The sequence below is a fragment of the Gymnoscopelus braueri genome (genome assembly GCF_963280865.1).
Source record: "Gymnoscopelus braueri genome assembly, chromosome: 14".
NCBI lineage: Eukaryota > Metazoa > Chordata > Actinopteri > Myctophiformes > Myctophidae > Gymnoscopelus > Gymnoscopelus braueri.
Window position 1 is genome coordinate 35,813,895 of NC_137619.1, and position 26,262 is coordinate 35,840,156.

Here is a 26,262-nt window from a genome sequence, read left to right on the forward strand (position 1 = left end):
AATAAACTACTACTTTTTGTGCCAACTGCAAAATAACCAAAATCCTAGTTAAAATATGACTTATTTTCCATGGCCAGCAGTGTAATTAATTTACACTCCCTAAATGGCAGTACATTCTGAGCTACATTTGCGCCTCTTGATGTCAAATTGTTGACTGTGGAGGTGGTTTCTACACATGACGTCATGAAGGGTGTTTAGCTGAACAGCAGATGTGGAACTCTCCACTTGACCTGCCTAACCAACACGAACCACAGCTGTCATGCAGCCAATATATTTGGCAATAGCAGTAACAATAGGTGAGTCCGGCTTAATTGCAGTGTGATGTTTTGCTGTTTATTATGAATATCAAATTAGATTTTTATTAACAATGTTCTCATGTTATTGAACTTGGTGAATTTAGCAAAACAAAAAACGAAACTGTAACGTTTTGATCTCATCATGACTGAATTGCCTAGTGACAAGTGGGTTTCATTTAAACCTGCAGATTTGAGTTACATTACACTATAATTTTTTGTCACCCAAAAGGTCTATAGAAATATTATGAATCATAGTTTCATTATCCTATTTCAGGAGCTATTCATCAGATAATGAGCATCAAGATTTCATCTCATCCTTCCGACTGTTTTTCTCTGACGGATACCTGTATATCAGACTTCTGCAGCAGCGAACAAGCATTTTCCAGCGGTACATGTGATGTTAAAGGTAAAAGTCACATGTATTATTTATAATCAATGCTGTGTAGAGAATTATATCTATTGAAGTGACAGCAATGATGGTTTGGGACACAAAGCTAACAAGGCATTTCAGTTCAATTGCACTTCTTGGAATATGGTTGAAATCTAATACTGAGGCAACAGCCTGGAGCATGGTCTGTGGCAACCAAATCAATAATGATTAAGGGCCTTCACCTGTCTTCAGTTGCTGAGGGAACAGTAAAAAAGGAAGCTTATTGTATATTTGAAGTCTATTTTTAATTTACAATTTCCACAATGTATCAGTGTATGACTTTAGGCCAGTGTTTTAGCTATATTGTTGACAAATCATAGAGCCGAGCCTTTAACTGCATTATGATGTAGAAAACACCTGTTGTATAGAAAAGACCTTGCTTGCTTGCGTAAAAGAAAATCCTGTTTTTCTGCCTCCCTCTTTGTATACGTTACACAAGATGAAGCGTGCCAAATAAAAGGCTCAAAGGCGTGTAATGTGAGCGTACAGTCCACACTGGAAAGATTCCCTTCACTGCAAGGCTGTATGTGTGCCTGGAAGGAGCGGCTTTGTGCCTTTCTACAACTGCTTAACACACAATGCCACCAAACACCAGGTGCAGTATTCTCACTATGCTCTATGATAAGCATTAATGGCTAAAATTACATATTTGTTGACTAAACAAACTCTGAATGCTCTGATACATTATGGGTACCCTGAACAATAGACGGGCTGTAATAGATATTTGGTAGATAAGTCCCACAATCATGTGTAAATCTCCAACATACATTTGTGTGAATCATCTATGCTATTATGTGTACAGTTGCTCAACAAAACAAAGGTGCCCCACTGATGGACTGGCAATCTAGCGATCTCATAGAATATGGTAATTATTTTGTCAATGATTGAAATGAACTACTATAAAAAGGTTTCCTTTTTTTTTGTGCTGGACTAAAGCTGAGCTCATTTGATTGTTTTCTTTTAGTGTATGACAACACTGGATCCTGCTCGAAACGAGTGACGGCCTGCATCAGTGACCACATTTGCAACAAGTATCTGGTACCTCTCGTAGATGCATGCACACCAGAGCAGTGCGACAGCACCCGCTGTCAGCAGGTATCCAGACACTTCTATGGTGGCATGCCCGGCAATGTGGCAGAGATGCTCATCATGTGTGACTGTGAGCCGTGGGATCAAGCCTGCGTGCATTTCAAGAGCATTCTGCACAGTGGCACGTGTGGAGGAGGTGAGACCTGGACCTGCCTGGATGCGCTCAACCACTGCCTGGGGGATTGGAACTGCAGGTATCGAGCTCTTATCATTCATATTTGACTCTACGTGATCTAATCTGACTGCGACTTCTAATACAGTTTTAACTTTTAGATTATCCCAAGTAATATCCCTAATGTGAAACCGTGTGTGGTGATGGGATGGGAGACCTTGTGACTCAGTGGTCTAACTTGAACACCCTACAATTAAACATCACAGCCGATCATTGTCATGCTCCATGATCTAATGAGATTTTATAACAATCTCAAGTCAGGCCCTGCGCCACGGGGGTGCCTGAGGGGGCCTGGCACCAAGTTCAACTCCTTATCACTATATCCAACCTTCTTATGTTCTACAGTATGGAGTCCATGCCCCGAAGCAGTGGGTTTATTTATATTATTCAAGAATGATACAAGTAAGCAAAACAAGTGATCAACCAACTATTTCTAAAGGTTCGACTATGTGTCACAGTGGATATAATGAACCTATTAATTAATTTGTGGAGAAGCAATTATGGAAAGTAAATCAGCATTGTCACTCTTATATAATCCAAAGTACAAACACCCAGAGCCCTCTCAACCCAATTTAAATGACAATATCCCTACATACTGTAGCACAAGGGTTCCCAAACTTGTCAGGCCGCGACCTCCCAAAATAATCATATTTGAACTGGGGACCCCCCACCCTGACAAGCACTTGGAATTGTAGGCATTACATTTAGTTTGACTTGGTTCCACAGATAAATATTGTGAAAATAGCAGAACTACAAGCTCACAACGCCTTGCACTGCGAGGCGTTGTGAGCTTGTAGATCGGCTATAAAAATAGACCCCCAGTTTTGGAACCACTGCTGTAGCATATCGCTATACATGTCAACAAAAGTGTGTAGAAATGTTCCTCCTATCTGCCATCACCAGTACCTAAAAAAAAAAATATATATATAATAATAATAATAAAATAATGCAATCAACAAAGTATTGTATGAATGTCATCTGATCTGAGTGACCAACTTTAAGTTCCTATTGGAGATTACAGATATTTTTGTTGAATCCTTGACATACATTTAATATTTAGAGTGTACTTTGGTTTTGATCCAACGTATTATTACCTTGGATTGTTATGACTCATTATAGCCTTGCTACTGTACGTACTTCCATGATGATTTGAAGAACTGGATATTAACCACTTAAACTAGCTCTGGTCCATAGACGCTTTGGACACGCACGCACGCACGCACGCACGCACGCACGCACGCACGCACGCACGCACGCACGCATTGTGGAGCAGCAATGCAAATATAGAGAGAGTGTGAAAGAGAGAGTAAACAACAGAGGGTGCTATGTACTGTATACTCCTACCATTGTCAGGGAAAGCTACGTGATTGGGGTCTAGGAAAAGTAGGGGTGCAACAGTTAATCAAACTAATTTATTTAATCTATAAAAAAACTATTGAAATAAAATAATTGATACGGAAATATAAACATGTCAAACATAGCCAAAATACCACATTTAGAAGGGTAGCCTGCAGGAACTCTTCATGTTTCCCTCTACATCAAATCTCTTCACAGGAAAAAGGCCGATCTACAAGCTATTTTCACTGAATGTTTGCCTATCATGACATGCCCAGAATAGGGTCGCTAGGGTTCAAGTGGTTAAATTGTTTATTTTAAGTACATGTTTTCCTGACTACCCATAAGATGTTTTCTTCAACTTCACAGGGAGCTGTTAAAAACATACCAGGCCAAATGCTGGCATGATGAATATCCACAGTGCAGTGACATTGATGAATGTGTCAGTCAAATGGATCCAGCTCTTATCCATGGTGCAGATGTTGAATGTAAAAAGGCCTTCGTGGCCACCATGGGCACAGAGCTTCAGTATCCTTGTACATGCATGGGACTGTACAATAATGATGAACAGAGGTGCAAAATGCTTCTTGACGTACTCCATAATCGGTCACACTTCAGTGAGTACAATTGTTTGACTCTTAACCGCTTAAGCCTTATCATTTATATAGTTAGTCGTATGATGAATTACAAAAATAGCTGAAAGCTGTGAAAACTTTGAAATCTTTGTGACATTTCTTCTTAAATGTTTTAACAATTTCGATTTTGGGGGGAAAATTACACCCATCTTACAATAAATGCACGGAATCCCCGTACTAACCAATCTAAAATGACACAGATGCTTTCCCGGTTTTAATGGGTTAATCCACAGCGACAGAAGTTTTCATGATGTTTGTAAGAAGTGGCTGCTGGGAACTCCCTGTTTGAGCTGTTTTGTTTTACTTTCAGCGATACCTTGGAGACAGATGAACACTCCTTATGAGCTGTCAGAAATGAATGAATCGGAGGAAGGTCACAGGTGGATAACCAGTAAGTGTCCATTTGGAATTCAGAATTATAAACTTTATTACATGTATCAGTACAGTTTTCCATTATAACTCTTAAGACCAGTTTATTATTAAACAAGGGATCATGGTAAAAACTACTATATTTTATTGCTTGTTCTTTCAGATCAGTTACTATACGTGTTTTCATACGTGATACTTGTTGGAGTCGTTCTTTTAGTGACCATCATTGTTTTATATAAAGTTGGGTAAGTACATAAAGACAATATAGAATATATACAAACATATATATATATATATATATATATATGTATATATAATTTTTATTTATTTTTTCACCCGTAGAATGTTGAAAGGAAGGGATAACACAAGGTTTAGGCCTCCTGAAAAAGTATCTATCGTTCCATCCATCCATCTTCATCCGCTTATCCGGAGTCGAGTCGCAGAAGTAGCAGTTCCAGTAGAGAATCCAAGGCTTCCCTTTCCCTGGCCACATTAGCCAGCTCTGACTGGGGGATCCCGAGGCGTTTCGGGGGCCAGCATAGAGAGATAATCCCCCACCTGGTACTCGGTCTGCCCCGCGACCTCTTCCCAGCTGGGTGTGTCTGGAAAACCTCCCTGGGGAAACGAAACGAGCAGGACTCATCCTTACTAAGCCTAACCACCTCGACTGGTTCCTTTCTGTGCAAAGCAGTAGTGGCTCTACACTGAGTCCCTCCCAGATGACTGAGTCTCTCACCCTAACCCTAAGGGAGATGCCAGCCACCCTCCTGAGAAAACCCTTTTCAGCTGCTTTTATCCACAATCTTGTTATTTTGGTCATCATTACCCACATTTCAAGAAAAAACAACTGTGCTGTAATTCTCTATTATATAATGTGAAATTTGTTGTGTTCATAAAGAAAATTCTGTGTGATATTGATTATTTTTATATCATGATCTAAATTGGGCATAAAACAAACAAGAAAAAAGAGAACCAATGTGAGAACCACTGTGTGTTATATCACACTTAATCTTGAGATTTTTCATCCTGTGATTAATGTCAGTATGTTTTTTCATTTAATTTTCACTGTCATTAGGAGACAATACCAATGACCAATTGGCAACACACCAGGTCTGAGCCTAATACTCCCTTGTATGGTGAATTATCATTGGTCAAGAATACATTTGTGTCTGTGGTGATTTGTCTCATTTTGGTAAACGGTGTTCTGTTTGTATTTTTCACTCTAATATATCATTAAATTATTATTTAATTATACTCTTACTCAGAACTTTCTTACCCTATGTTATGCTTTGCACTGCTTTTCTTGGCATACTGTAACAGAAAAACTATTACCACTAATATTATGACATTTAATTCAACTTGCTTGGACTAAAAATACATTTACCATAAAGACTTTAGACTCAAAACACATTTAGATGTATTGTCATTATAAAACAGATTAAGAGCTTAGCCACTTTCAACTTGGCATCCCTATTTTTGCAATAGGCAGAAGTAGTCAAAAATAAAGATGTTCAAAAATAGCAGATATACAAGCTCAAGCGCATTGTGATGTGATAGGTTGTGAGTTTGTACAACTTCTATTTTCACCTGTTTTGAAATAGGGCTTGGTTAAAGGTGCTTTAAGTAATATTCTTTTGTTAAAATAAGTGTTAAATAGCTCTATATTTCTATAGTAATCATAGTGTCTGTTTACTAAAGAGCTGGAGAGACGAGGAGAACCCTGTTACTAAACAAACACTTTAGCAATGATGATTACTATTGGAATACAAAGCTTTGGTTGTGAAAAAGAAACAAAAACGTATCACATATCACCTATAAGTGACCAGAGCCATGATAATAATAATGAAAATACAAAACCTTGTGTACGCAGTCTCCTTGTACAAATACAGACTTAAACTAGAAAAAGTGCTCCTCGCAGCACAGGTCTCCGCCAGGTCAGGTAGGTTATTGTGGCCTCCTGGTGGCGCTATAATAGGCCAACGTGAAAAGGGTGGCATTTCTTCCTCGGCCTAGTGGGAATGTGCGTGCAAAATTTCACAAAAATTGCACACTGTGTTCATGATTTGAGGCATTTTGTTCAAAACGAACCAATCCTGCACACTTTGGAAGCCAATCTTAGGCAATCAGGATATAATATGGTAAATCGGACAGATGCGTGTTGATCACATGACTATAGAGATACTGTGTACCGATTTGTGTGATGTTTGGATAAAATCTGTAGGAGTAGTATCAAAAAATTTTTTTTGCACAAATCGGCCTCCTGGTGGCGCTATAACAGGCCAATCTGGCATCCAGGGAGTGTGTGCGCACAGTTTCGCAGTGACCGGGCCAATGGTGCCGGAGATTACCTGCTCACAGACAGAAGGACGGACGGACGGACGGACAGGGTGCAAAACACTCTCTCGTTAGTCAGTTAAGTGCATTGCTCAAAGGCTTTGTAATGGCAGTTGATTAGGAGGAACAATAGTGTGTTCACTCATCCTTACCACATCCTTTTACAACTTTAGAATTTTGGAGCTGCTCCAGTCACAAGTTTGCTTTCTAAGTAACTTAATATAGACAATCTTATTGTCATTCTCCTTCTTTTTTATTGTCTCATAGGCTATGTACACTATGATTATACTGTAGTTAGAGGGATAATGTACTGCACTTTGTACTTATGGATTTGTGTCTGTCTATGCATGTGAGGGTGTTAATGAGGGATAAATGCAACATGTAAGGTAAAACAACTACCACACTGACTATTACTGCCCCCTAAAGGTTGCCTTTGAGATTACGTCTGTAAATATCATTAGTACTTCAATGGTATTGACTGATGCATCAACAGAATTGAACATTAAATACATATTATGTTTTTTAACAGCAGATTACTATGTAAACGGAGGAGAGGACCGTTAAGTTTAGCATTCTACTGTCATGCTTTTATACTAGAATCTGAATATTTTTTTGTATATATATATATATATATATATAGATAGAATCTGAATATGTTTGCATTACACTATATAACAATAGTGTTATAGTGCAGCGGATTAGCAATAAAATCGTGCACTTTTTGTAAGAAGCGTGAAACTTTCAGCAACATAGATCCTTCATTGACCTCACTTGGCATGCATAGGAGTTCACTGAAAGCCTCATTTACGTAGATACAGTGTCACACCCGGTGAAAGACTGGAAGAGTCAGACACTGTGTTGGAGTCATTGCGGCAACCATTTCATGAACAGCTTGATCCAATTTTCCATGTAGTTGACAAGCATTGGATTGCCTGTCTGTAAAATTGACAAAAGGCAGTAGCAGCTATGAATAACATTTCATATGAAGGCAGATATGTCATGTCTTTATTTCAAAACCAATATCACTTTAAGAATCCTAGACCTTTATCTCATTTCAACTACATAAAACAGTAAATTAACTGTAGAGGACCCTAACATGTTATAATTAGCATTCACAATTAAATGTTATCACTATACTGTAATTCAGTGCCTAGTATAGTAGACTCCTGAATATAACACAACTGACTTGGAATGTAGGCTACTTGAAAAATGTGGTGATTAGTTTTACAAATGTCAATGTCTTTGGATACGTTTTGTAAAATGCCTTTATATAGACAAAAGCAATACACTTATAATACAATAGCATAGGCATCAAATCTATATGCAGCAACGATAGCAAAAATATTTGGATGAGAAAGTAGTCAAGTATTTCTACTTTTAAGTTACAATGATCTGCTTCTTGCTTGAGCAACCTTGGAGTTGGTCTTGCGGTCTAAAGCTTTGCAGATGAAGTCGCCGGCCTCAATCACTTTGGAAAGGTCCACTCCCTGTAATGAATCAGTAATGACAAGTAAACCTTCGCTACAAGCTCATAAATATTAATCTACCGTTATTGCCATCCCCAATTACCTGTACTAAAAAAAAGTTTTGAATTGAACACTTTTAAAAAAGATATATATTGACTATGGTGATGTACATCATTTTAAAGATGTCATTCTCTGCCTCTGTATTTGTAATTTCCCAAAAGTATTTTTTGAAAGTATTAGTGATGAGGACCTGTGGAAAACAATTTGGAAGTGGCAACTGGACTAATGGGCAGCTAATGGCAGAAATATTGTAGGCTTTCAGTTGGATATCTTTAAAAAAATAATGGCTATGCTCTACTATAGTGATTCCCAAACTGGGGTTCGGGCCCCCCTTGGGTGGTGCCAAATATCAGCCGATTGTGGGCTTGTAGATTGGCTTTTTTTTTTGCTATTGGTCATACGAGAAGTAGTTGACATGTCTGTAAAGCACAAGTGTGTGTGTGTGTGCATCCGTGTGTGCCAGCACGTCTAGAGCAGTGGTTCTCAACCCTTTCAGGCCGCGACCCCACAACATCATTCATATTTGAACTGTGGACCCCCCAAAATAATCATATTTGAACTGTGGACCCCCCAAAATAATCATATTTGAACTGGGGACCGTGGACCCCCCAAAATAATCATATTTGAACTGTGGGCCCCCCAAAATAATCATATTTGAACTGGGGACCCCCCAAAATAATCATATTTGAACTAGTGGGGACCCCCCCCCCCCCTGACAAGCACTTGGAATTGTAGGAGTTAAGGCATTACGTTACATTTAGTGTGACTCTGTTCCACATATATATATAATATTGTGAAAATAGCCGATCTACAAGCTCTCGCAACACAAGGCGTTGTGAGCTTGTAGATCTCTTATTTTCAAAAATGTTGCCTCTTTCTTATATTATTTGACAATTTGGCCAATGTTTGACCAGTTTTTATAGTATAGTTTGTCGATTACTTTTGATTCAGTAATGGTCTTTTTCATTTCATTTTATTTTTTTGTTAAAAAGCTCTTAAAAGTCCTTAAATTTTCATCTGGGAACCCCCCCCCCAAATCACGTGGGGACCCTCCTGGGGGTCCCGACCCACAGGTCGAGAAGGGTGCTCCAAGTAAAGAAGTTTGGGAACCACCAGCAGGGGGAGCAATTGTAAAGCAAATTGTTGTCAAGAAGACAGTAGGACACTAGTGTACAGTGAGCTCACAGCAGTTAAGCAAACCACTGGCATTAAAGAGTCAAATTAATATTATATTTGAAAGATGGCAATGTACACATGTAGGCATATCTCATGACCACTGAACACTGTGCAGGTGAATGCGATATATGCTGATAAGGACAAAATATCCTATATAAAATCTCTCCAAACGCACAGAGGACCACAGTAGAATCCTTAATGTTAATTTAGCACAGAGAGTGTACAAATGTTACTAAATGGATGGGTCCATTTGGTTCCATTTGTACAGTTAAATTAACCACAACCACGTACTTTGTCACGAATAGCAAAAATAGCCGATCTACAAGCTCACAATTAATGCATCACATTGTGATGTGTTGTGAGCTTGTAGATTTGCAATTTCTGCTATTTTTGAAAGGTATTTTCTTTTTTCCCTGGCTTTTGCCTGTAATGACGTGCCCATAATTGGTAAACCAGGTTTTTTAAAGTGGTCAACACGGGAATTTATTGTGAACACTTACAGTTTCAATGTCCATGCCGTGGAGCATGTAGAGAACATCCTCTGTTGAAACATTGCCAGATGAACCCTGAGCATACGGGCATCCTCCCAGACCCGCTACCGAGGAATCTACCACACAAACCCCCATCTGCACAGAAACACAAGAGAGACATTCAGCACCTCCACGCAGCCTTAACCCACAGGTAAAATCCCTAGAACAATGACCCTTATTCTATTTGATTGTTCTGTTTGGCACACTGAACCCTTTGCCAGGGCTGGAGACCATGTTTTACAGCTGTTTAGGAGAACTGTTGGCTTGTGCCTTGAACATGAGTGGGCACAAAATGTCCCGCAATATGGCTTACTCATCCTCTTTGTCATTTTAAACCACCAGTACCCACATAATTATGGCCTTGCTCAGAAGAGAGGAACATAATAAATGTTGAACAGGACAAGTCATATGTTTCTGATTCTTGGATGATCCTGTTTTTACCAGCTACGTTTCCCTTAATGATGTGGATGCACTTTCATGGCACTTAATTCGGGGACTTTTCGTTTGCTATACACATGTCTTATGATACAATTATTGTACATGATGGTTCAGAGCCTTTTTCTTTGAACCTTTTTGATGCATCTGTAACTAGTAATGCATTATTTCACTATTTATTTTGTCCACTGCCGACAACAGGACCACCACAGATGGTCTATGTCTTGCATCATAATGTTCCAATTTTCTAGACCGGTCACCATGTGTAACTATATAACACCCATGTGAAGAGCACTTAGACCTAACGGTAAATTAATTTCAGATTTTGTTTGAATGTTTTTATTTTTTTATTTTTTATTTTACAAGATTTTCCGTTTTGTGGGAAAATACATTTTCCCTGACTACAATACCAAGTATCTGGCCTCCATATGAGAGTTAATGACGCGTTTTGAGTTGTTCCCCTGCATATCCTTGCTTTTGTTGGACAGTTTTACCAAACTGAAACACTCCCAAATGTTTCTTAGAAAATGCTTAAACCTACTTTTCTTAAAGACGCTAAAGATATAAGTATGCAAAATATACTGTATGATCAATAAGAAATTGTTAGTTATCTGCACATCACCTGTTATGATTATAGAAAACTATTACTATTACTTAACTGTGTACATACCCTATTTCATGGTAAAGAGATGAAGAATAAGGAAGGCAATTTTAATATTCTAAAGAATCATTATTTCTATTAAGCTTTTATTATCCACCAAGAGAATATAGGTTTCAGCATCAGAGATAAAAGTACTTTACTACTATGTGTACATCCTGTGGATCGTGGGTCTCGCTTGTATAATTCAACAACTACAAGTATAACCTTTGTCTTCGCAGCAACACAGGTCAAGATATCAGGATGTTTTCCATATGTCCCTGGGACTGTCAGGAGAATATTAAAGATGTTTCCCAGCTTTCATGGCACGGCCAAATGTCAGGGGATCCCACAGTGAGACTAAATGAACACAGCGATCCTGACCTCTGAGTGGCATCAGGTCAGGTCACCTCAACGTGGAGTCACGCAGGGTTTTTTCCCCCTCGGGGGACAAAACCAGGCAAACAAAATTATTAGAACCTCTGTAGCCTTTTTGAACAATGCTCCTAATTGGTGCCTTCTCTTCCAGACAAGGCTGTACTTCTTTAAGGGGCTGTCTGAGCCAGCTATAATTACTGTTTGTGTTGGCAGGGGTAGAAGAGGAGGAGGGAGGGGAGGTGGGGGCTGGGGGGGTGGGGGGTGCTAGAAGGAGGGAGGGGATCCACTCCGGTGTGTGTGCTGTGCACGAGATTTCCAGACCTTGGTTAAAGCCAGAGCAGGATATTGTACTGGGCAGACTTTTTTGTTGTATAAACACAGAGTTGTAATCTACCATGCCAATGCTTTCACTTTCAGCTGTTAGTCGTGTAAAGGCCAGGGTTCTTCGGGGGGTTCTACTGTTTCTGAGGGGAACAAAAGACAAGGGAACAACGATCCCCTTCAACAGCATGCCCCGTTCCCCTGGACGCTAATCACGCAGAGTTTGGTGGTCAGAAAACCCCAACTTGCCAGTGTTCAATTAGCTTCACACTGCCCAGAAACCAGATGTGGATTTGCTGTTAAATAGCCACATTCAGTCAGCCATGGCTATATAAAAACAATACATTCCTGGGAAAAGGACACCCTATGTTGAACCGTTTTCAAGCTCACTTGATTTTGGATAAGCTTGTTGACATTCTACATTGTAAGTGGACCAGTTTGGAGATGTACAAGCTCCTATTATGGTTTCATAAGTGCGTCAGAGAGAGGGAGAGTGAGAGAGAATGTTCATTGAATGGAATGAAGCAATGATGTTGTCTTTTACTTTCACACGATCCATGAATGTGAAAGGAACTATTTCCATGTAAAATATCCATAACATTGGACAGATTTAATAAATAAACATGCCATTGCATGAAAATGAGTGACAAAAAGTCAATGAATGGAAAGGATAGATTCAGCATACCGTAGTGTGAATTGAACTGTAAAGTAGGCATTTCATACAATTATTTTAGTGACAACCGGAATACGGAATTATATGAATGGGAAATCATCAATGATGACATGTATGCATTATAGCCTATGCCTGAATATGGCAGAAGGTTTTATCTTGGAGTTGAGTTTTATCCCTTTGTGGTTATGTTCAGCGACGTGTTTAACCACATTTACCATGGCATTCCTATTTTGGGTACATGTTCAAAAAGTTTCAAATCGTTTTAATTTTTTCACAGTTAAAACAGCCAATCTGCAAGGTCACAACATGACGCATCACTCGTGAGCTTGTAGATCTGCAATTTTCACTACTTGTTGTACATCAAAGTATACTGTATAGCGCTACAGTGGTTAGACTAATTGTGTTGAGCATGTGGTAATCAGTAGGAAAGTAGTCCTAATCTTTGAGGAAAGTAAACATCTACAGTACCTTGTTGGCTGCACCTCCTGTGTTCATTGGCTCACTCATACAGATACCTACATCACACTTCCACACAGTGGTGTAAAGTAACTAAGTACATTTACTCAAGTACTGTACTTAAGTACACTTTTGAGGATTTACTTTTACTTTACTGGAGTGTTTCCAATTTTCAATACTTTTACTTCTACTCCACTACATCTCTGAGGCAAATATTGTACTTAAAAAAAAAAAAAAAAAGTTTAAACTTTAGTTACTGGTTACTTTGTGGATTTTGATTATTACTACAAAACATGCATTAACCACATCAGCCCTATGCATACTTGGGCTATTTGAAAATAGCCGATCTACAAGCTCACTGTTAGCGACGCGCTGTGAGCTTATAGATCTTTTTTTATATCTTTTTTTTAATACATTTGGAAACTTGTGAAATGGGACATTCTGCAAAATGAGTACTTTTACTTTCAGTACTTAAGTATATTTTAATGCGAATACTTTTGAACTTTTACTGAAGTAAAATTTTAATACCAGACTTTTATTTGTAACAGTATTTCTACATTGTGGTATTGGTACTTTTACTTTTGCTAAAATGTGAGTACTTCTTCCACCGCTGCTTCCATCATGTTATCTTATATCTTACTGTATGCCACAATTTCATTGTGAATTGTAACCATTGAAATCACATAAAAGATCTATTGTGTGTTCGTCACTGTATTACAATCAGTAATCACTATCACAAAATACTATAGTAGATGGTTAGTCTCTCCAGGGCTGCATATACAATTGACCTCTTATGTAACTTCAGTACATAATTATATAATATGTCACATTGCTAATATAAATGTAATTATTCAATTCAATTTAAATGACCCAAGGTTCTTTTTGTGTGACTGCGCATATAATGCATCTGAAAGACTCTACATGATCAATGACACATTATTTCCAAGCTGTGTGAAAGAGACACATTTTGGTGGTTAGATATGCTCAACCATCTGGCAAATAAATATGATCAAATATTTAAATACAAATATTTATAAATATATAAATACAATAAATGTCAGGGGGTCTATCCACTTAACATGTATTATAAAAAGTATTCTCATGAAACCAGTCTCACACGAAGGGATACACATTATATTTCTAGAAACCTCACAAACTATCTAACCAGTTTTTTTGTAGAACAAACTAATTTATCCACTTTTGGCAATTATTTTGAACTGATTAAATACTACCTGGTGAATAGACATGGCGTGGGACGATACTGAAAGCCGAACAGTTCATTCATCTACCTAACAAGTCGGCAGCAGCTAGCATACAGTAGGTTATGGTGAAAAGCTGGACGAGATGAAATATATTTCCCTGCCTCGATGGTGAAATCTAAGTACACACTTTCTCATTGTGGGACCTGCCAGGAGTAGGTTTGTAACAAAGACCCCCAGAACTCCTGAAAAAAAAAAGGAAAAAAAAAAGGTACAAAGAGCATGGAATGTCTTTATCATGAACAAAAGAGGTGACTCAGGGTTGACAAGGTTGGGGGTATTCATTTCTCTCCCAGTTGGTGTCGTGGCCTACTGGCACCCAGTAATGAAAAGCTATGATAAAAATCTTTCATTTCCATTTTGTTTGTGTGAGTGAACAAATGTTAAATATCCTTGGCTATGATTATTTCTGTGGTCAGCAGGCAGCCATGATGAATACATTCCTCAGAGGGGAATTTCACAGAATCAGCAGCACAAAGTGTAGAGAACATAGTACATCATGATTTGTAAAGCATGAATGAATACTTTAAAAGTTAAATCAAACAGTCATTTTGGTCTTTCTTCGGTTCTGAGTGAATTTCTGTATTCCTCTTGGACCAATGTTCTCACTTGACCGTGACTGAAGCCCCTCGGTTTATCCTGAGAGGTTTGCAGATCAATCCCAGCTCCAGAGTTGCAGCTGCAGTTGCAGTGCCATTTGTCATATATGCGCTCAGTTAGCGGCCAGTGAACGGATCATCTTCCACTGGCCTTTAAGCACAGCATTGTCAGATAGCTCAACAACCAAGCGACAGATGAGTTCGGAGCCCCTCGGGGAACCGTCTCTCCACCTAGCTCTCTCACTGGCTTTGTCAGACAGACACTGAATAGGTGAGCCATTGTGTCGACCCCCTCACATCTGCTGACCCACCCAGCCCCGATGAGCAACTATCCTCTGCTAAGACAATGAGCCCCAGAGAACTGATACAGCCATATCTGTATTACCTCTGTTTTATGTCCACTTTCCCTCACAAGTTTTAGGTTCGCTATGGGGAAGTGATGAGAGGAGGGCTTTCCCCAAAGGTTTTTGTCTACCTAATTAGATGTTTGTGATCTTAGGCGTCGTAGAGCGTTATTAATGTTCCATGAAAGCTCCTTTTCTTCACAACAATGCATGAGTCCTCTGATGGGAGGGCCCATTGGAAATATCTTATGTTCATTAAGATTCTGGGATTTTTTTTTCCAGTGGGCAGTTCCGGAATCATTTTCCTTTGTGGCGAGGGTTAGATCATGTTTCTTAATGCCCCCTTCAGTGTTGACTGATGGGTCCTGCTCTCCTGTGTCTCATTGTAATCTACACATTTTGTTTTGAAGAAAACAGGACGACCTTAATACACACCAAACAGTGGATACATTCATAATGATGTGTAGTGACACATTACAGCTGAAAACACTTTTTGGTTCCATGCTATTACTCTGGATATGAAATAGCAAAAATGTGGTTGTTCTTAATTTGAAGGTATAATTTTCAGACATTTTGAATGAACGGTTAAAGAACTTATTCTTTCTGTCTTTTTGAGCTCTAGATATCCATCCTCTTAAAGGAGTAGTTCACCCCCAACAATACTTATTCTCTATCAATTACACACCCCATGAAGCCTTGAATTCATCGACTTTTTTTTTCATTCCGTAGCCAACAATTTGAAGACCGCCGGTCAAAAAAATCTTTTTAATGGGTGCAAAATTTATTTGGACAAATTAAAATGAGATTAGATTGTATTAAAAGGCAAGTGATTATTTTAACACCCTACTCATTGTGTCATTCGAATGCATATAATAACATTGAGAATATGAAACAATTTGTACAGTAAGACAAGTGATATCTCTATTTATGAGAGCTCAAAGTGGATGCCTAAGTGGTAAATAAAATGTGAAATGCTGCATTTAGTATGCAGTGCCTTTCTCAAAAGCACGTATCATTCACTAATTCAGACACACGATGGTGGAGGAAACCATGCAAGGCACTCACCTGCATCCGCCCGCCTATCCATGTGGGCTGGATACTTGGATTTAATTGTGCCATATTATATTCCACAATTACTCCGAAAGTTATAAAAACAAAAATTTGGTGCTGGTGTTTTGTTTTTCAGCTAAAAGTTTTATTTGTACAAGATTAAGGATCTGTGCAAATCTATCTTTGACGCATTGGCGTAATAGGTGCCGAATGTTCACCTATTATGGCATGCCCAGAATAGTGATGCTAGGGTTCATGTGGTTAAGGTCTAACAGGGAACATGAGGGCATATAAAACACCAATACATGCACTTGAAATAACTAAATTGAATCTATAAGAATCACCATCTCTATTCTAATTTTAAATGTTCCTGTTCTCATTCTCTCGGGTAACATATCTCTAATATTATGCAAAAGATGTATCCTGATCCCCTCAATAATGTTTGCATTCATCATCATCCTTGCCAGGGCACCGAGCCAGAACTTAAAAGTACTTGCAGGCTTCCAAACACCTTTAAAAATGAGGCAGGTTTGGGGTGCTGACCACATTTTGACTCTCTTTCCCGTCTCTCTGTCCTCTCAGAATAAACCAGAGATGCCAAGAAATAAAAATCTTTTTCATAGCTGCCATCTTCTTACAAAGAGGAGAGAGCTTCTCTATGTCAAACTCCAAAGAAGAATGTGTCCTCCTCCTCTAAAAGATGCCAGGATTTGTGAGCCAGAATTCCTACAGATCTCTGCAAGAGAAATCAATGGAATATTTCACATCCCTCATAAAGCGATCATCTTTTTTCTTTTTTCTTTACACTTTACAAGAAATACCCAGGTTTCCTCCTCTCTCCTAGAGATGTCAGGACTCCCCTCCTCCTTTTATCCAGGAGACGTAGTCCTCCAACTCTCCTTATTCTGAGTCCCCAGGACTGTTTTGTGTTATCCTTTTAGCCTTAATGTCTGACTGTTCCACATGCTGTTTACTTTTCTGACTAACAAAGAATTCAATCAATCAATCAAACTCATACTCCAGAGATGCCAGGTCCATGTATCCAACATTGTGAGATTTCACAATTTTCCAGTTCCTCACACAACCTCTTTCCAGAGTTACCATGTCCCACCACCAAACATCCATATAGTAAAAGGTCCTCTGCTCAACTTTTGGCACAATCTGGATTCCATTCCCTTTCCTATATATATATATATATATATATATATATATATATATATATCCTCTGTCCTCAGATGTTGAGCGACTGGTGTGACACCAACATAGAGACAACCATCACACTAGAGCTGGTAGGTAGATGCTTTTATACTATATTATGTTCTCTATGGTCTTGCGTCTATCATTTCATTGATATTATATCCCTAAGTTAAGATAATTTAACTCAATGTATTTCTTGGAGAAAGCTTTACCTTAAAGTTTACATTTTTGCATCATTCAAAAGGCTCCTCCTCATAGTTCAGAGAGCAACACGTTTTTTTGTAGGCTAGTAGAGCTAGGAAAGGAAAAGGTCAACTGACCCCTTTTTATATAGCCTACTGTAGACTATAGTATTTGAATTATGTAGCAATAATGTATTTTTAAATAAGTGAAAACTATGTTTGTTCATGAACTTGAACTTGGGTACCTGTATTAATTGCACTAGTAGCATTGTCAAGGTGTTCATTGGGTCCATTATGGTTTTACTACCCAATATGGACATTAATGGGGCCATTTCATTTTATCATCCTCATTATTATTTGGGATATTATAAGAGTATTTTTTACCTGGAGTGCAGTGAGGATGTTGGCCAGTGCTTGCCCATAGGTATCATGGCAGTGAACTGCTAAAGCACTGACAGGCACCTCTTTCATTACACTCTGCAGCATCTTCACCATGGAGCCTGGAGTGCCAACACCAATGGTATCTCCCAGGGACACCTCATAACAGCCCATGCCATATAACCTTTTTGCCACCTATAACAAAGAACAACACAGATGCTGTTTTACTATATTATGTTCTCTATGGTCTTGCGTCTATAATTTCAGTGATATTATACCCCTAAATCAAGATAATTTGAAATTATGTTCTTGCCCTTCAGATAGGCCCACTTGTGCAGGATAGAGCCCTCTAGTGGTCAGTCAATTACGTACGCATGTTTACTACAGTTAAATATGGCCACTTGCATGGTTTAGCTGGCATATCGATATCGACTACTTTAGTAAAGAGTTCATACTAGATTAGATCATTTAAAGGTAACATTTGAACACTTTTTTCTCATTTTACAGTGTGTAGGTTTGATAATTGGCTACGACAACAACATGAACATCTCTTATGAAGTAGTTTGAAACCAGAGAACCAGTCTTGATAATCACACTGATGCACGGCACGCCTGCGGGGAATTGACGATGAAAAGAAGAATGGCTTGTGACGTTTTTCTGAACTTTTACATCGAAATAAGTTTTTTTTTATTAGAGCACTGAGATCAGTTTACAATGAAGACAAAAATATGTTCTTATCCCCAGACAATCTTCTTTTCTATTCAAGTTTGATTCATGTTCACCTCATTCTTAGCAGGTGAACATGGGTGTGACTATACTGTAGGTTGGAGGTCAGGATAGGGTATTTTTTCTATAGGCTAAGCAGGCTAAAATGAATACAAATGAATAGACCAATTATTTGTTTACCAAGATTTAGACTGGATGCACAGGTGATTCATGCAATCAATTCTCAACCTGTTGTTTTGGGGTACACTGGTTTCAGCGCCAGTGGCGTAACGCAGAATCGCGGGGCCTCCCCGCGGGAGTTTCACGTGAGGCCCACGTACATGCACGCGCGCAAATTTTGGGTCTAATTTGGTTCTATTTGACCAATATAAATCAACTTTTTTCTTTTTTTTTGCTGTAAAAATATTTGTATCAGCGCAGGCGGGCCCCCCTGTTGGTGGCCCCCCCGCACCGCATCACTTGCTACCCCTCAGTTACGCCACTGTTCAGCACACTCCAACCCCCTCTTGTATGTTGGCTAGTGCTGCGCGTCCTAGCGAGACCTGACAGAATGGGTTTCATTTGCAACCAGTATGATGCTTGCAACCAGTGTGACGTCGTCTGTTAAGGGGTCTATACAGTAGCCCACTAAACTGCCAAAAAAAAGGCATGGGTTTCCGAGGCTAATAGGCCAGTGGTTCCCAAACTTTTTAGCTCGATCAAGACCCAAAAGAGAAATCAGATGTTTGCCTGGGACCCAAACAGTGAAAATAGCAAATCTACTAGCTCACAATGCAACATTTGTTTTCTAATTTGGGGAATTTTATTCAATTATTTTTGAAAAAAGGTTTGAATTTGTTTTCAAATCATGAAAATGTGTGAATTGCTGTGGAAACCTATAGAAAATCTTTTTTAACAACAAAATGGAGGAAACAAAAAAATAAAGACACATTCACTGGCGACCCACGAAAATTTATCCCAACCCACTGTTTGGGAAACGGTAATATATCTAACATTCAGTGAAATTCCCTCTGAGTTGAAATGCACAAGTGAAGATGTTTGAGGTGGTCTGACAAGGTTCATCTTACCTCTGCAACTTTAGCTGGGTCAATGTATCCCTCATGTGGACACCCTAGTGCACAAGAAACATATCTGAAATAGGACGAGATGCATTAGTAACAATATTGTCCTATAATATGAATCAATGCAATTTAATAATCATGTTTTTTCAAAAGAGAAGTGAGCTAAACTAACAGGTCTTTGCTCTTTCCATAGTGGTGGTGCACAAATGGTGGGACTTGGGACCAGTGGTGGACAAAGTACAAGTAAGTAGGCCTATTCAAAAGTACAAATTACAAAGTACATTTTCTTTTTTTAATATCAATAATGCATTGGTGTATTGAAATTTAGAACACAAATTATGTGAAAGTAATTTCAGACATTTGCATTGCATTTGCATGAGCTTGTAGATTTGCTATTGTCACTATTTGTGGCTTAATGGGGCTTTAGTGGTTAATTAATAATATATATATTTTAAGTTTGGGTCCCATGAGTCCCTTCATAGAAATGTAGTCAAAAGTACAATATTTTTATTTAAAATGTAGCAGACTGAAAGTCGTGTGCTAAGTATTACTAAGTACTCATGGTAATACTTAGTTACTGTCCACCACTGCTTTGGACGACCCAAACTTGGGTTGCAGGAGGTAGGCTATGTATTGGGTCACAGGATTGTGTATAATATTAGAATGGCAATGCAATTGAGCATTGCCATTGCAGTTAGTGTCTGGACCATGACAAACATGGAGGATCAATATTTTTGGATCATTGCTGAATGTTTGGCACCCTGCGCTGATCTGTAGGACATCTCCACTGACTAAAATATGAGTTAACATTTGAAGTAGTTTATTTTTCCTGTACAACTTCTAGGAGATTTACTGTTAACTATTCTTGATGATAAACTGTAGACAATACCTAATTTTGCTCTTCAAGTGGATCTCATATCAACCGGGAATCCTTTTTGTTAAATGAATACATCACCATCACTTTATTTTCCAACATGCAGCATAAACAGCTACTGAAGAAATTCCCACACACTTTAATACACATCTGGACTTGTGGTTTAATAATGCATAGAATAACTTATTACACATCTGGAACTTCGCTATGAAGCTATTAATTCTGGATTGTGTGCGTGCTTCCTTGCATATAGAAAAAAAAATGATTTTGATTTAGTATGAAGAGTGAATGGCTTCGTTAGTTTTACAGCATGAAGTGAATAAAACAGATTTTAAAAGGGACGTTATAATTTAAAGAATACAAACCCACGGACTGGAATTTGTCGTTCTTTGGAGGTGTTAATGACCTCCTCAAACCTAAGCATACTTTCATCGATGGAACAGTTGATATTATGTCTACTGAAGGTCTCAGATGCTGACCCAAACACAGCCACCTCAGTAGCACCAGCTGCGACCTTAACCCAGAGAGAAAATGGACAGTATAACACACATTCAAGCCTAATTGATGCTTTGTCGCACCTGACATGTTGCTCGACCCTTTTTCGCAGAGGCATCAGTTAAGCTTTTGACAACTCCACAAATTATATTGCTCTAAGCATCAACCTCACAAAATGAAACAAAAAGTTATAGTATTTCTCAAAATTAATTATTTATGAATTAATGCTTACAGCATCCTGGAAGCCATGCATGTTAGGTGTCAAAACTGGATACTGAACATTAGGTGACCTCCGGATTCCCTGAAGAACGTCGGTGTGATCTGCCATCTTAATGGGAGGTAAAGACATTATGCAGATAATTAACCACTTAAATCGTATACCCTTTGTTGTTCATAAAATAGCCGATCTACAATCTCACAACACGTTGTAGATCTGCTATTTTTGCCAAATGTTCTTAACTTTCTGCCGAATGTTTGCCTATTTTTGCAGAATGTTTGCCTATTATGACAAGCCCAGAATAGGGACACTGTGTTGGGTTCATGTGGTTAACCCTCCAGATTAATCTGATCTGGATTACCATACACTATACTAGAGCAACGGTTTCATGTTCAGGACTTGGACAGCATTGTACAAATCCATAAGGAACAAATACAATACTAAGAAGAAAAAAGAGAAAACCGGCATAGCTGTTTGTCTGTTGTCATGACATTGGTAGTAGCACATTTTATCGTCCAGAAAGAAAAAACACGCTATGAAACTAAACCAACATTTTCCTCCCTAACATCTGTGGGTCCAACACTTAAGAAGGATTTTCCTCCACCATCCCGCAGAGAAGAATGAGAACCTAATAAATCACTCAGCACTTCTTTGCCGTGCATGAAGAAGAGTTATTACCTGCGGTACCCACTTTGAAGAGACAAAGCTGGTGGCCTCGATCACAGGCAGGCCTGTTTCTGAGAGCATGTCGATCAGCTGGATTTTGACCTCTGTCGGAACGATCTCCTGGAGAACAATGGAATTGAAATAGGTCTTTATTGGATATGATTCCAGTCAAGGTTTGAAAGCAAATGACATTTGACCAATTCTACTGCCATGTCTTTGCAATCAGAATGATTTACTACGCTCACTCGCAGCCTAGTTTGCATTCTTTGCAAACTATTTCTTATTTACAAGTATAGGTTCTGTCATTGTGTCAATCTGTAAATCTCCTGTTCTGCAATAAGGAAATGATTGTGGTTACGACTCATGCAGAACATAGTGAATATAAACTACCCTAGGGAACGCAAGACATCCCTCTTGTGGAATTTGAGGTCGCTTGTGTTCATTTGATACATACATTATTTGAGAGAAATTGTAAAATGTGTGTCAGACAATAGTGGAAAAACAAGTTGTCGTGCTTAAGAAAACGGCAGTAATGTTGAGTTTTTCCAGAGCTAGGTGACCACCATTTCTTGCATATTATTACAAAACTGAAGATGTCATCATCCAAGGAAAGGAAATACCAATATATACCTTATTGTCTCCGCCAGGCCGAAAGGCATGGCGAGAGAGTATGTTTTACCCTCCGTCCGTTTGTCCGTCCGTGTGTGTGTGTGTGTGTGTCCGTCTGTGAGCAGCTAATCTCCGCCACCGTTGGCTTGATCGCAGCGAAACTGTGCACACACACTCCCTGGATGCCAATTCCCAACTTCTGCCCCAAATTTTTCACATGGGCCTTTTATAGCGCCACCAGGTGGCCGATTTGTGTAAAACATATTTTTTGACAGTACTCCTACAGATTTTGTCCAAAAATCTCGCAAATCGGTACACAGTATCTCTATAGTCATTAAACGAAATGTGTCTTTCAGATTTTTCATATTCCATTCTGATTGGCTCAAAATGTCTTCCAAAGTTTGCAGGAGTGCTCCGTTTTCAACAAAATGCCTCAAATCATGAACACAGCATGCAATTTCCGTGAAACTTTGCACGCACATTCCCACTATGCCGAGGAATAAATGCCACTTGAACATTTTCAAATCAGCCTCATGGTGGCGCTATAACAGGCCGATTCATGTTTTTACCTATAACTGCACCGATCTGTGTAAAACTTTGTATGCGCACTTCCTAGAGGTAAAGGAAAAACCTTTGCCCTGCATTTTTCACATCTGCCTTTTATAGCGCCACCAGGAGGCCGACTTATGTAAAACAAATTTTTTTATATTACTCCTTCCAATTTTATCCAAATTTCACGCAAATCGTTACACATGATCGCCATAGTCATGTGATCAAGACGGATGTGTTTGATTTTTCATATTCCATCCTCATTGGCTAAGATTGACATCTAAAGTTTGCTGTAGTGGCTTGTTTTGAACAAAATTCCGCAAATCATGAACGCACCATCCGATTGCGGTCAAACTTTGCACGCACATTCACACTATGTTGGGAACTAATGCCACCTTTTTAACATTGGCCTGTTATAGCGCTACCAGCAGGTCTAATTTAGCAAAACTTTTTTTTGCACAAAATGCCTCAAACCATGAATGCAGTGTCCGATTGCCGTGCAAGGCCCAAGAACAAATGGCACCCTTTAAACATTGGCCTATTATAGCACCACCAGGAGGCCACAATAACCTACCTGACCTGGCGGAGACCTGTGCTCCGAGGAGCACTTTTTCTAGTTACCTTTTCATTTTGAAGTCCATCTCTAGGCCCAACTTCAACAATTTTAACAAAGTCTGGATACTCATGTGTTGATGAAATGCTCTGGAACAATATCAAAGGTGAATAACTTTCAGTGTAAGTATTCACAAAGATTAACCAATCGTTAGGTTTAGGGCTGGGCAATATATTTATCTTATATATAGATATGAGACGTGTTGAGATAAGTGTTTGCATTTTGTTGTGCATTTTGTTTTTACTATTTTTGAAAAAAGGAATTTGTTGAAAATGATAAAGAAAATGTATATATTATCGTCACAATATTGATATTGAGATATTTACAAATATTGTGATATTTGATTTTGTCCATATAGCCCAGCCCTATGGTACCTTCAGTCTAGGATTGAATTCTCCTTCTTCTCCTAATCATCATCTTTGGAGTAGCTATAGATTTGACTTTGACCCTGTGTAATTCTTAAACTGATTCTTAAAATGATTGAAGATTGTATGATCCACACCCATCAAAGTCATATCAACAGTCGACAGAAAGCCATCCCTGACTCTGAGTCAAATCTGACGATACAAAACAAAACAAAACAAAACAATTATGCTGTTGAACTGTTGTGGAGATCAGTCCACTTGCAATGAAAAACGTGACATTTCATGTGTATATTCCTCATACAGAGTAGAACTACACTGCTGTGGAAATAAGAGGAATATTTCACAATATCCCTCTTAATTCTATTTCTTATTTCTAATGTGACATACTGTAAATCTTTCAATAGAGGAGAAGCTGAGTTAAGCCTCTGTAATGAAGTATGGTTAATTTAATGGAAAATTTAGTTGATTTTATTGTAGCAAACGTATACAAAAAATAAACACTAATATATTGTGTGGAAATAGAATTTACCCTAACAGTAAACCACGGGTAGCATTACATAAGCACAGTATAGCATCTCATGCCATCTGTCCCTTTCCACATGGTTACCGTGCAGCCCCCCCTGTTATGAGAGCATCATGTGCCAGAGCATCAGCACGTGCAGTGCAGTGCAGCGCAGTAAAAGCCAAGATAACCACCCCTACCTTGTGCTCTTGAAGCCAGTTTGTCATCCATGGGTAGTCTTGAACGAGTTGCTCATATCTCATGCAGTGTTTCACCGTGGTGGGGATGTTACCCATCCGAAATGTCTGCCCCTTAGTGCCTCTTGCGCCGGTATCCTTCCAGTATCTATACTCTCGGAGACAGGTCTTTCACGCTCTGCTGCAACGAGCACGTGCGACGTGCACGGACGGATCAATACGCTAATGTATAGGCTGGATGATGGAGGGCCCTGGCTGCACGGGTAAATGGGATTAGATGTCGGCCGGCAGTGGAGAATGACTCAGCAGTAACCATAGCAGCAACATCCCTAGCCGTGAGGTGATCACATCAAAACAGGGAGGGTGGGGGGTAGAGAGACAGAGAGAGGGGGGAGAGAGAGAGACAGACAGAGAGAGAGAGGGGGTGGGGGGTGGAGAGAGGCAGAATGTAATATTAGGAATGAGCAGTGCATTGTGGTTTGGGTTTTGTAGTGGAAACCGGTATTTTGTATCCACTATTCTGATGGTTTTACAACTGGTTGTGTATTGAGCTACACTCACACAGGAGGAAGATGCTTGATTCCAGCCGGCTTCCTAACTAAGGATAGGTGCTCATGGGTCATTCTGTGTCCCTATATACCACTCTGCTTCAGCAGAAAACCCAGAGCTTCAAGGGAATAAGTTGCTTTGATTGATCTCCTGTGACTTGAACAGCTGAAGGGTTTCCATTGCTAGACGTGCCACTGCTGCCAATGTCAACTGCACGCGGTAATAAAATCCCTTGTTAAGCCAGGGCAAAATTGACCAGAGAAAGCCCCATTCTTCAGAACCCAGATGTTAACAATAGAGGGTCTTAATGAAGTCCTAGCACTCAACCATCCTGCCACGATAAACGGGCCTGTGATGAGAGACCGCTACCCTTCTCTGGGGGGGGGGGGGGACTCAGGAACAGCTTGAGAAAGGCTAACAGACTTCAAAGTTGATGTCTATCAGTTGCCATCAGTTGAAGTTGAAAATCTACCTCCTCTTGGTGTATTATTTCCAATTACTTATCCTTGATCCTCTTTGGTATCATGAAACCAACAGAGGTTAAAAAAAGCATAGACAATGTTAAATGTAAAACGTGTGTGTGTGTGTGTGTGTGTGTGTGTGTGTGTGTGTGTGTGTGTGTGTGCGTGTGCGTGTGCTTTCATTCAGGAAAGTTTGGAAGCCATAGATGTGTGAAATGCTTTAAATTCCTTTCAGGCGTACTGTTAAATGATGCATTAACCACTTATGCCCTATTTCAGGGATGCGCAACTGCCCGCACCGTCACTCAATGCGGCCCAGGCCAAAAAAGAAAAAAAAAAAAAAAACACAAAGAAAAACAAAGTAATCTAAACATATCTGCCTTCAGTTGTTCCAAACATGCAACTTTCCATGAACCATTTTAATTACAACAGTCCACCAGTAGAGCGCGCTCTCGTTTATTTTAATAGAAGCCTTATTAACTATAATTCTAGTGTTCATTTTTGTATATTTTTGAGCCAAGGTTACAGCAATACTCTGAAAGGCATACTCAGGAATGTGAAGTTTTGTTTAGCAGTA

At 39.2% G+C, this 26,262-nt stretch overlaps 2 protein-coding genes across 3 annotated transcripts; one reads left to right on the top strand and one right to left on the bottom strand.

Annotated features, from left to right (window-relative positions):
- Nucleotides 1-248: 248 nt before the first annotated feature.
- On the top strand, nt 249-5,580 carry gfral (GDNF family receptor alpha like). The gene is made up of 9 exons (XM_080449199.1): nt 249-296; nt 571-702; nt 1,166-1,321; nt 1,529-1,591; nt 1,691-2,009; nt 3,692-3,939; nt 4,268-4,348; nt 4,490-4,571; nt 4,669-5,580. Exons 1-9 carry the CDS (start codon nt 260-262, stop codon nt 4,820-4,822), a joined length of 1,272 nt encoding a protein of 423 aa, XP_080305325.1. The 5' UTR covers nt 249-259; the 3' UTR covers nt 4,823-5,580.
- A 2,462-nt stretch (nt 5,581-8,042) lies between these two features.
- Nucleotides 8,043-24,789, bottom strand: hmgcll1 (3-hydroxymethyl-3-methylglutaryl-CoA lyase like 1; the record flags this gene model as incomplete). 2 transcript variants are annotated; one of them, XM_080449986.1, is made up of 9 exons in its annotated part: nt 8,043-8,147; nt 9,863-9,988; nt 17,808-17,996; nt 19,595-19,658; nt 20,828-20,976; nt 21,190-21,285; nt 21,853-21,960; nt 23,620-23,700; nt 24,679-24,789. In XM_080449986.1, the coding sequence occupies 9 exons, from the start codon at nt 24,772-24,774 to the stop codon at nt 8,043-8,045; spliced, it is 1,014 nt and encodes a 337-aa protein (XP_080306112.1). The 2 variants fall into 2 exon arrangements, with proteins under 2 accessions (XP_080306112.1, XP_080306113.1); XM_080449987.1 differs by having other exon boundaries at nt 23,620-23,697; nt 24,679-24,774.
- Nucleotides 24,790-26,262: the final 1,473 nt, after the last annotated feature.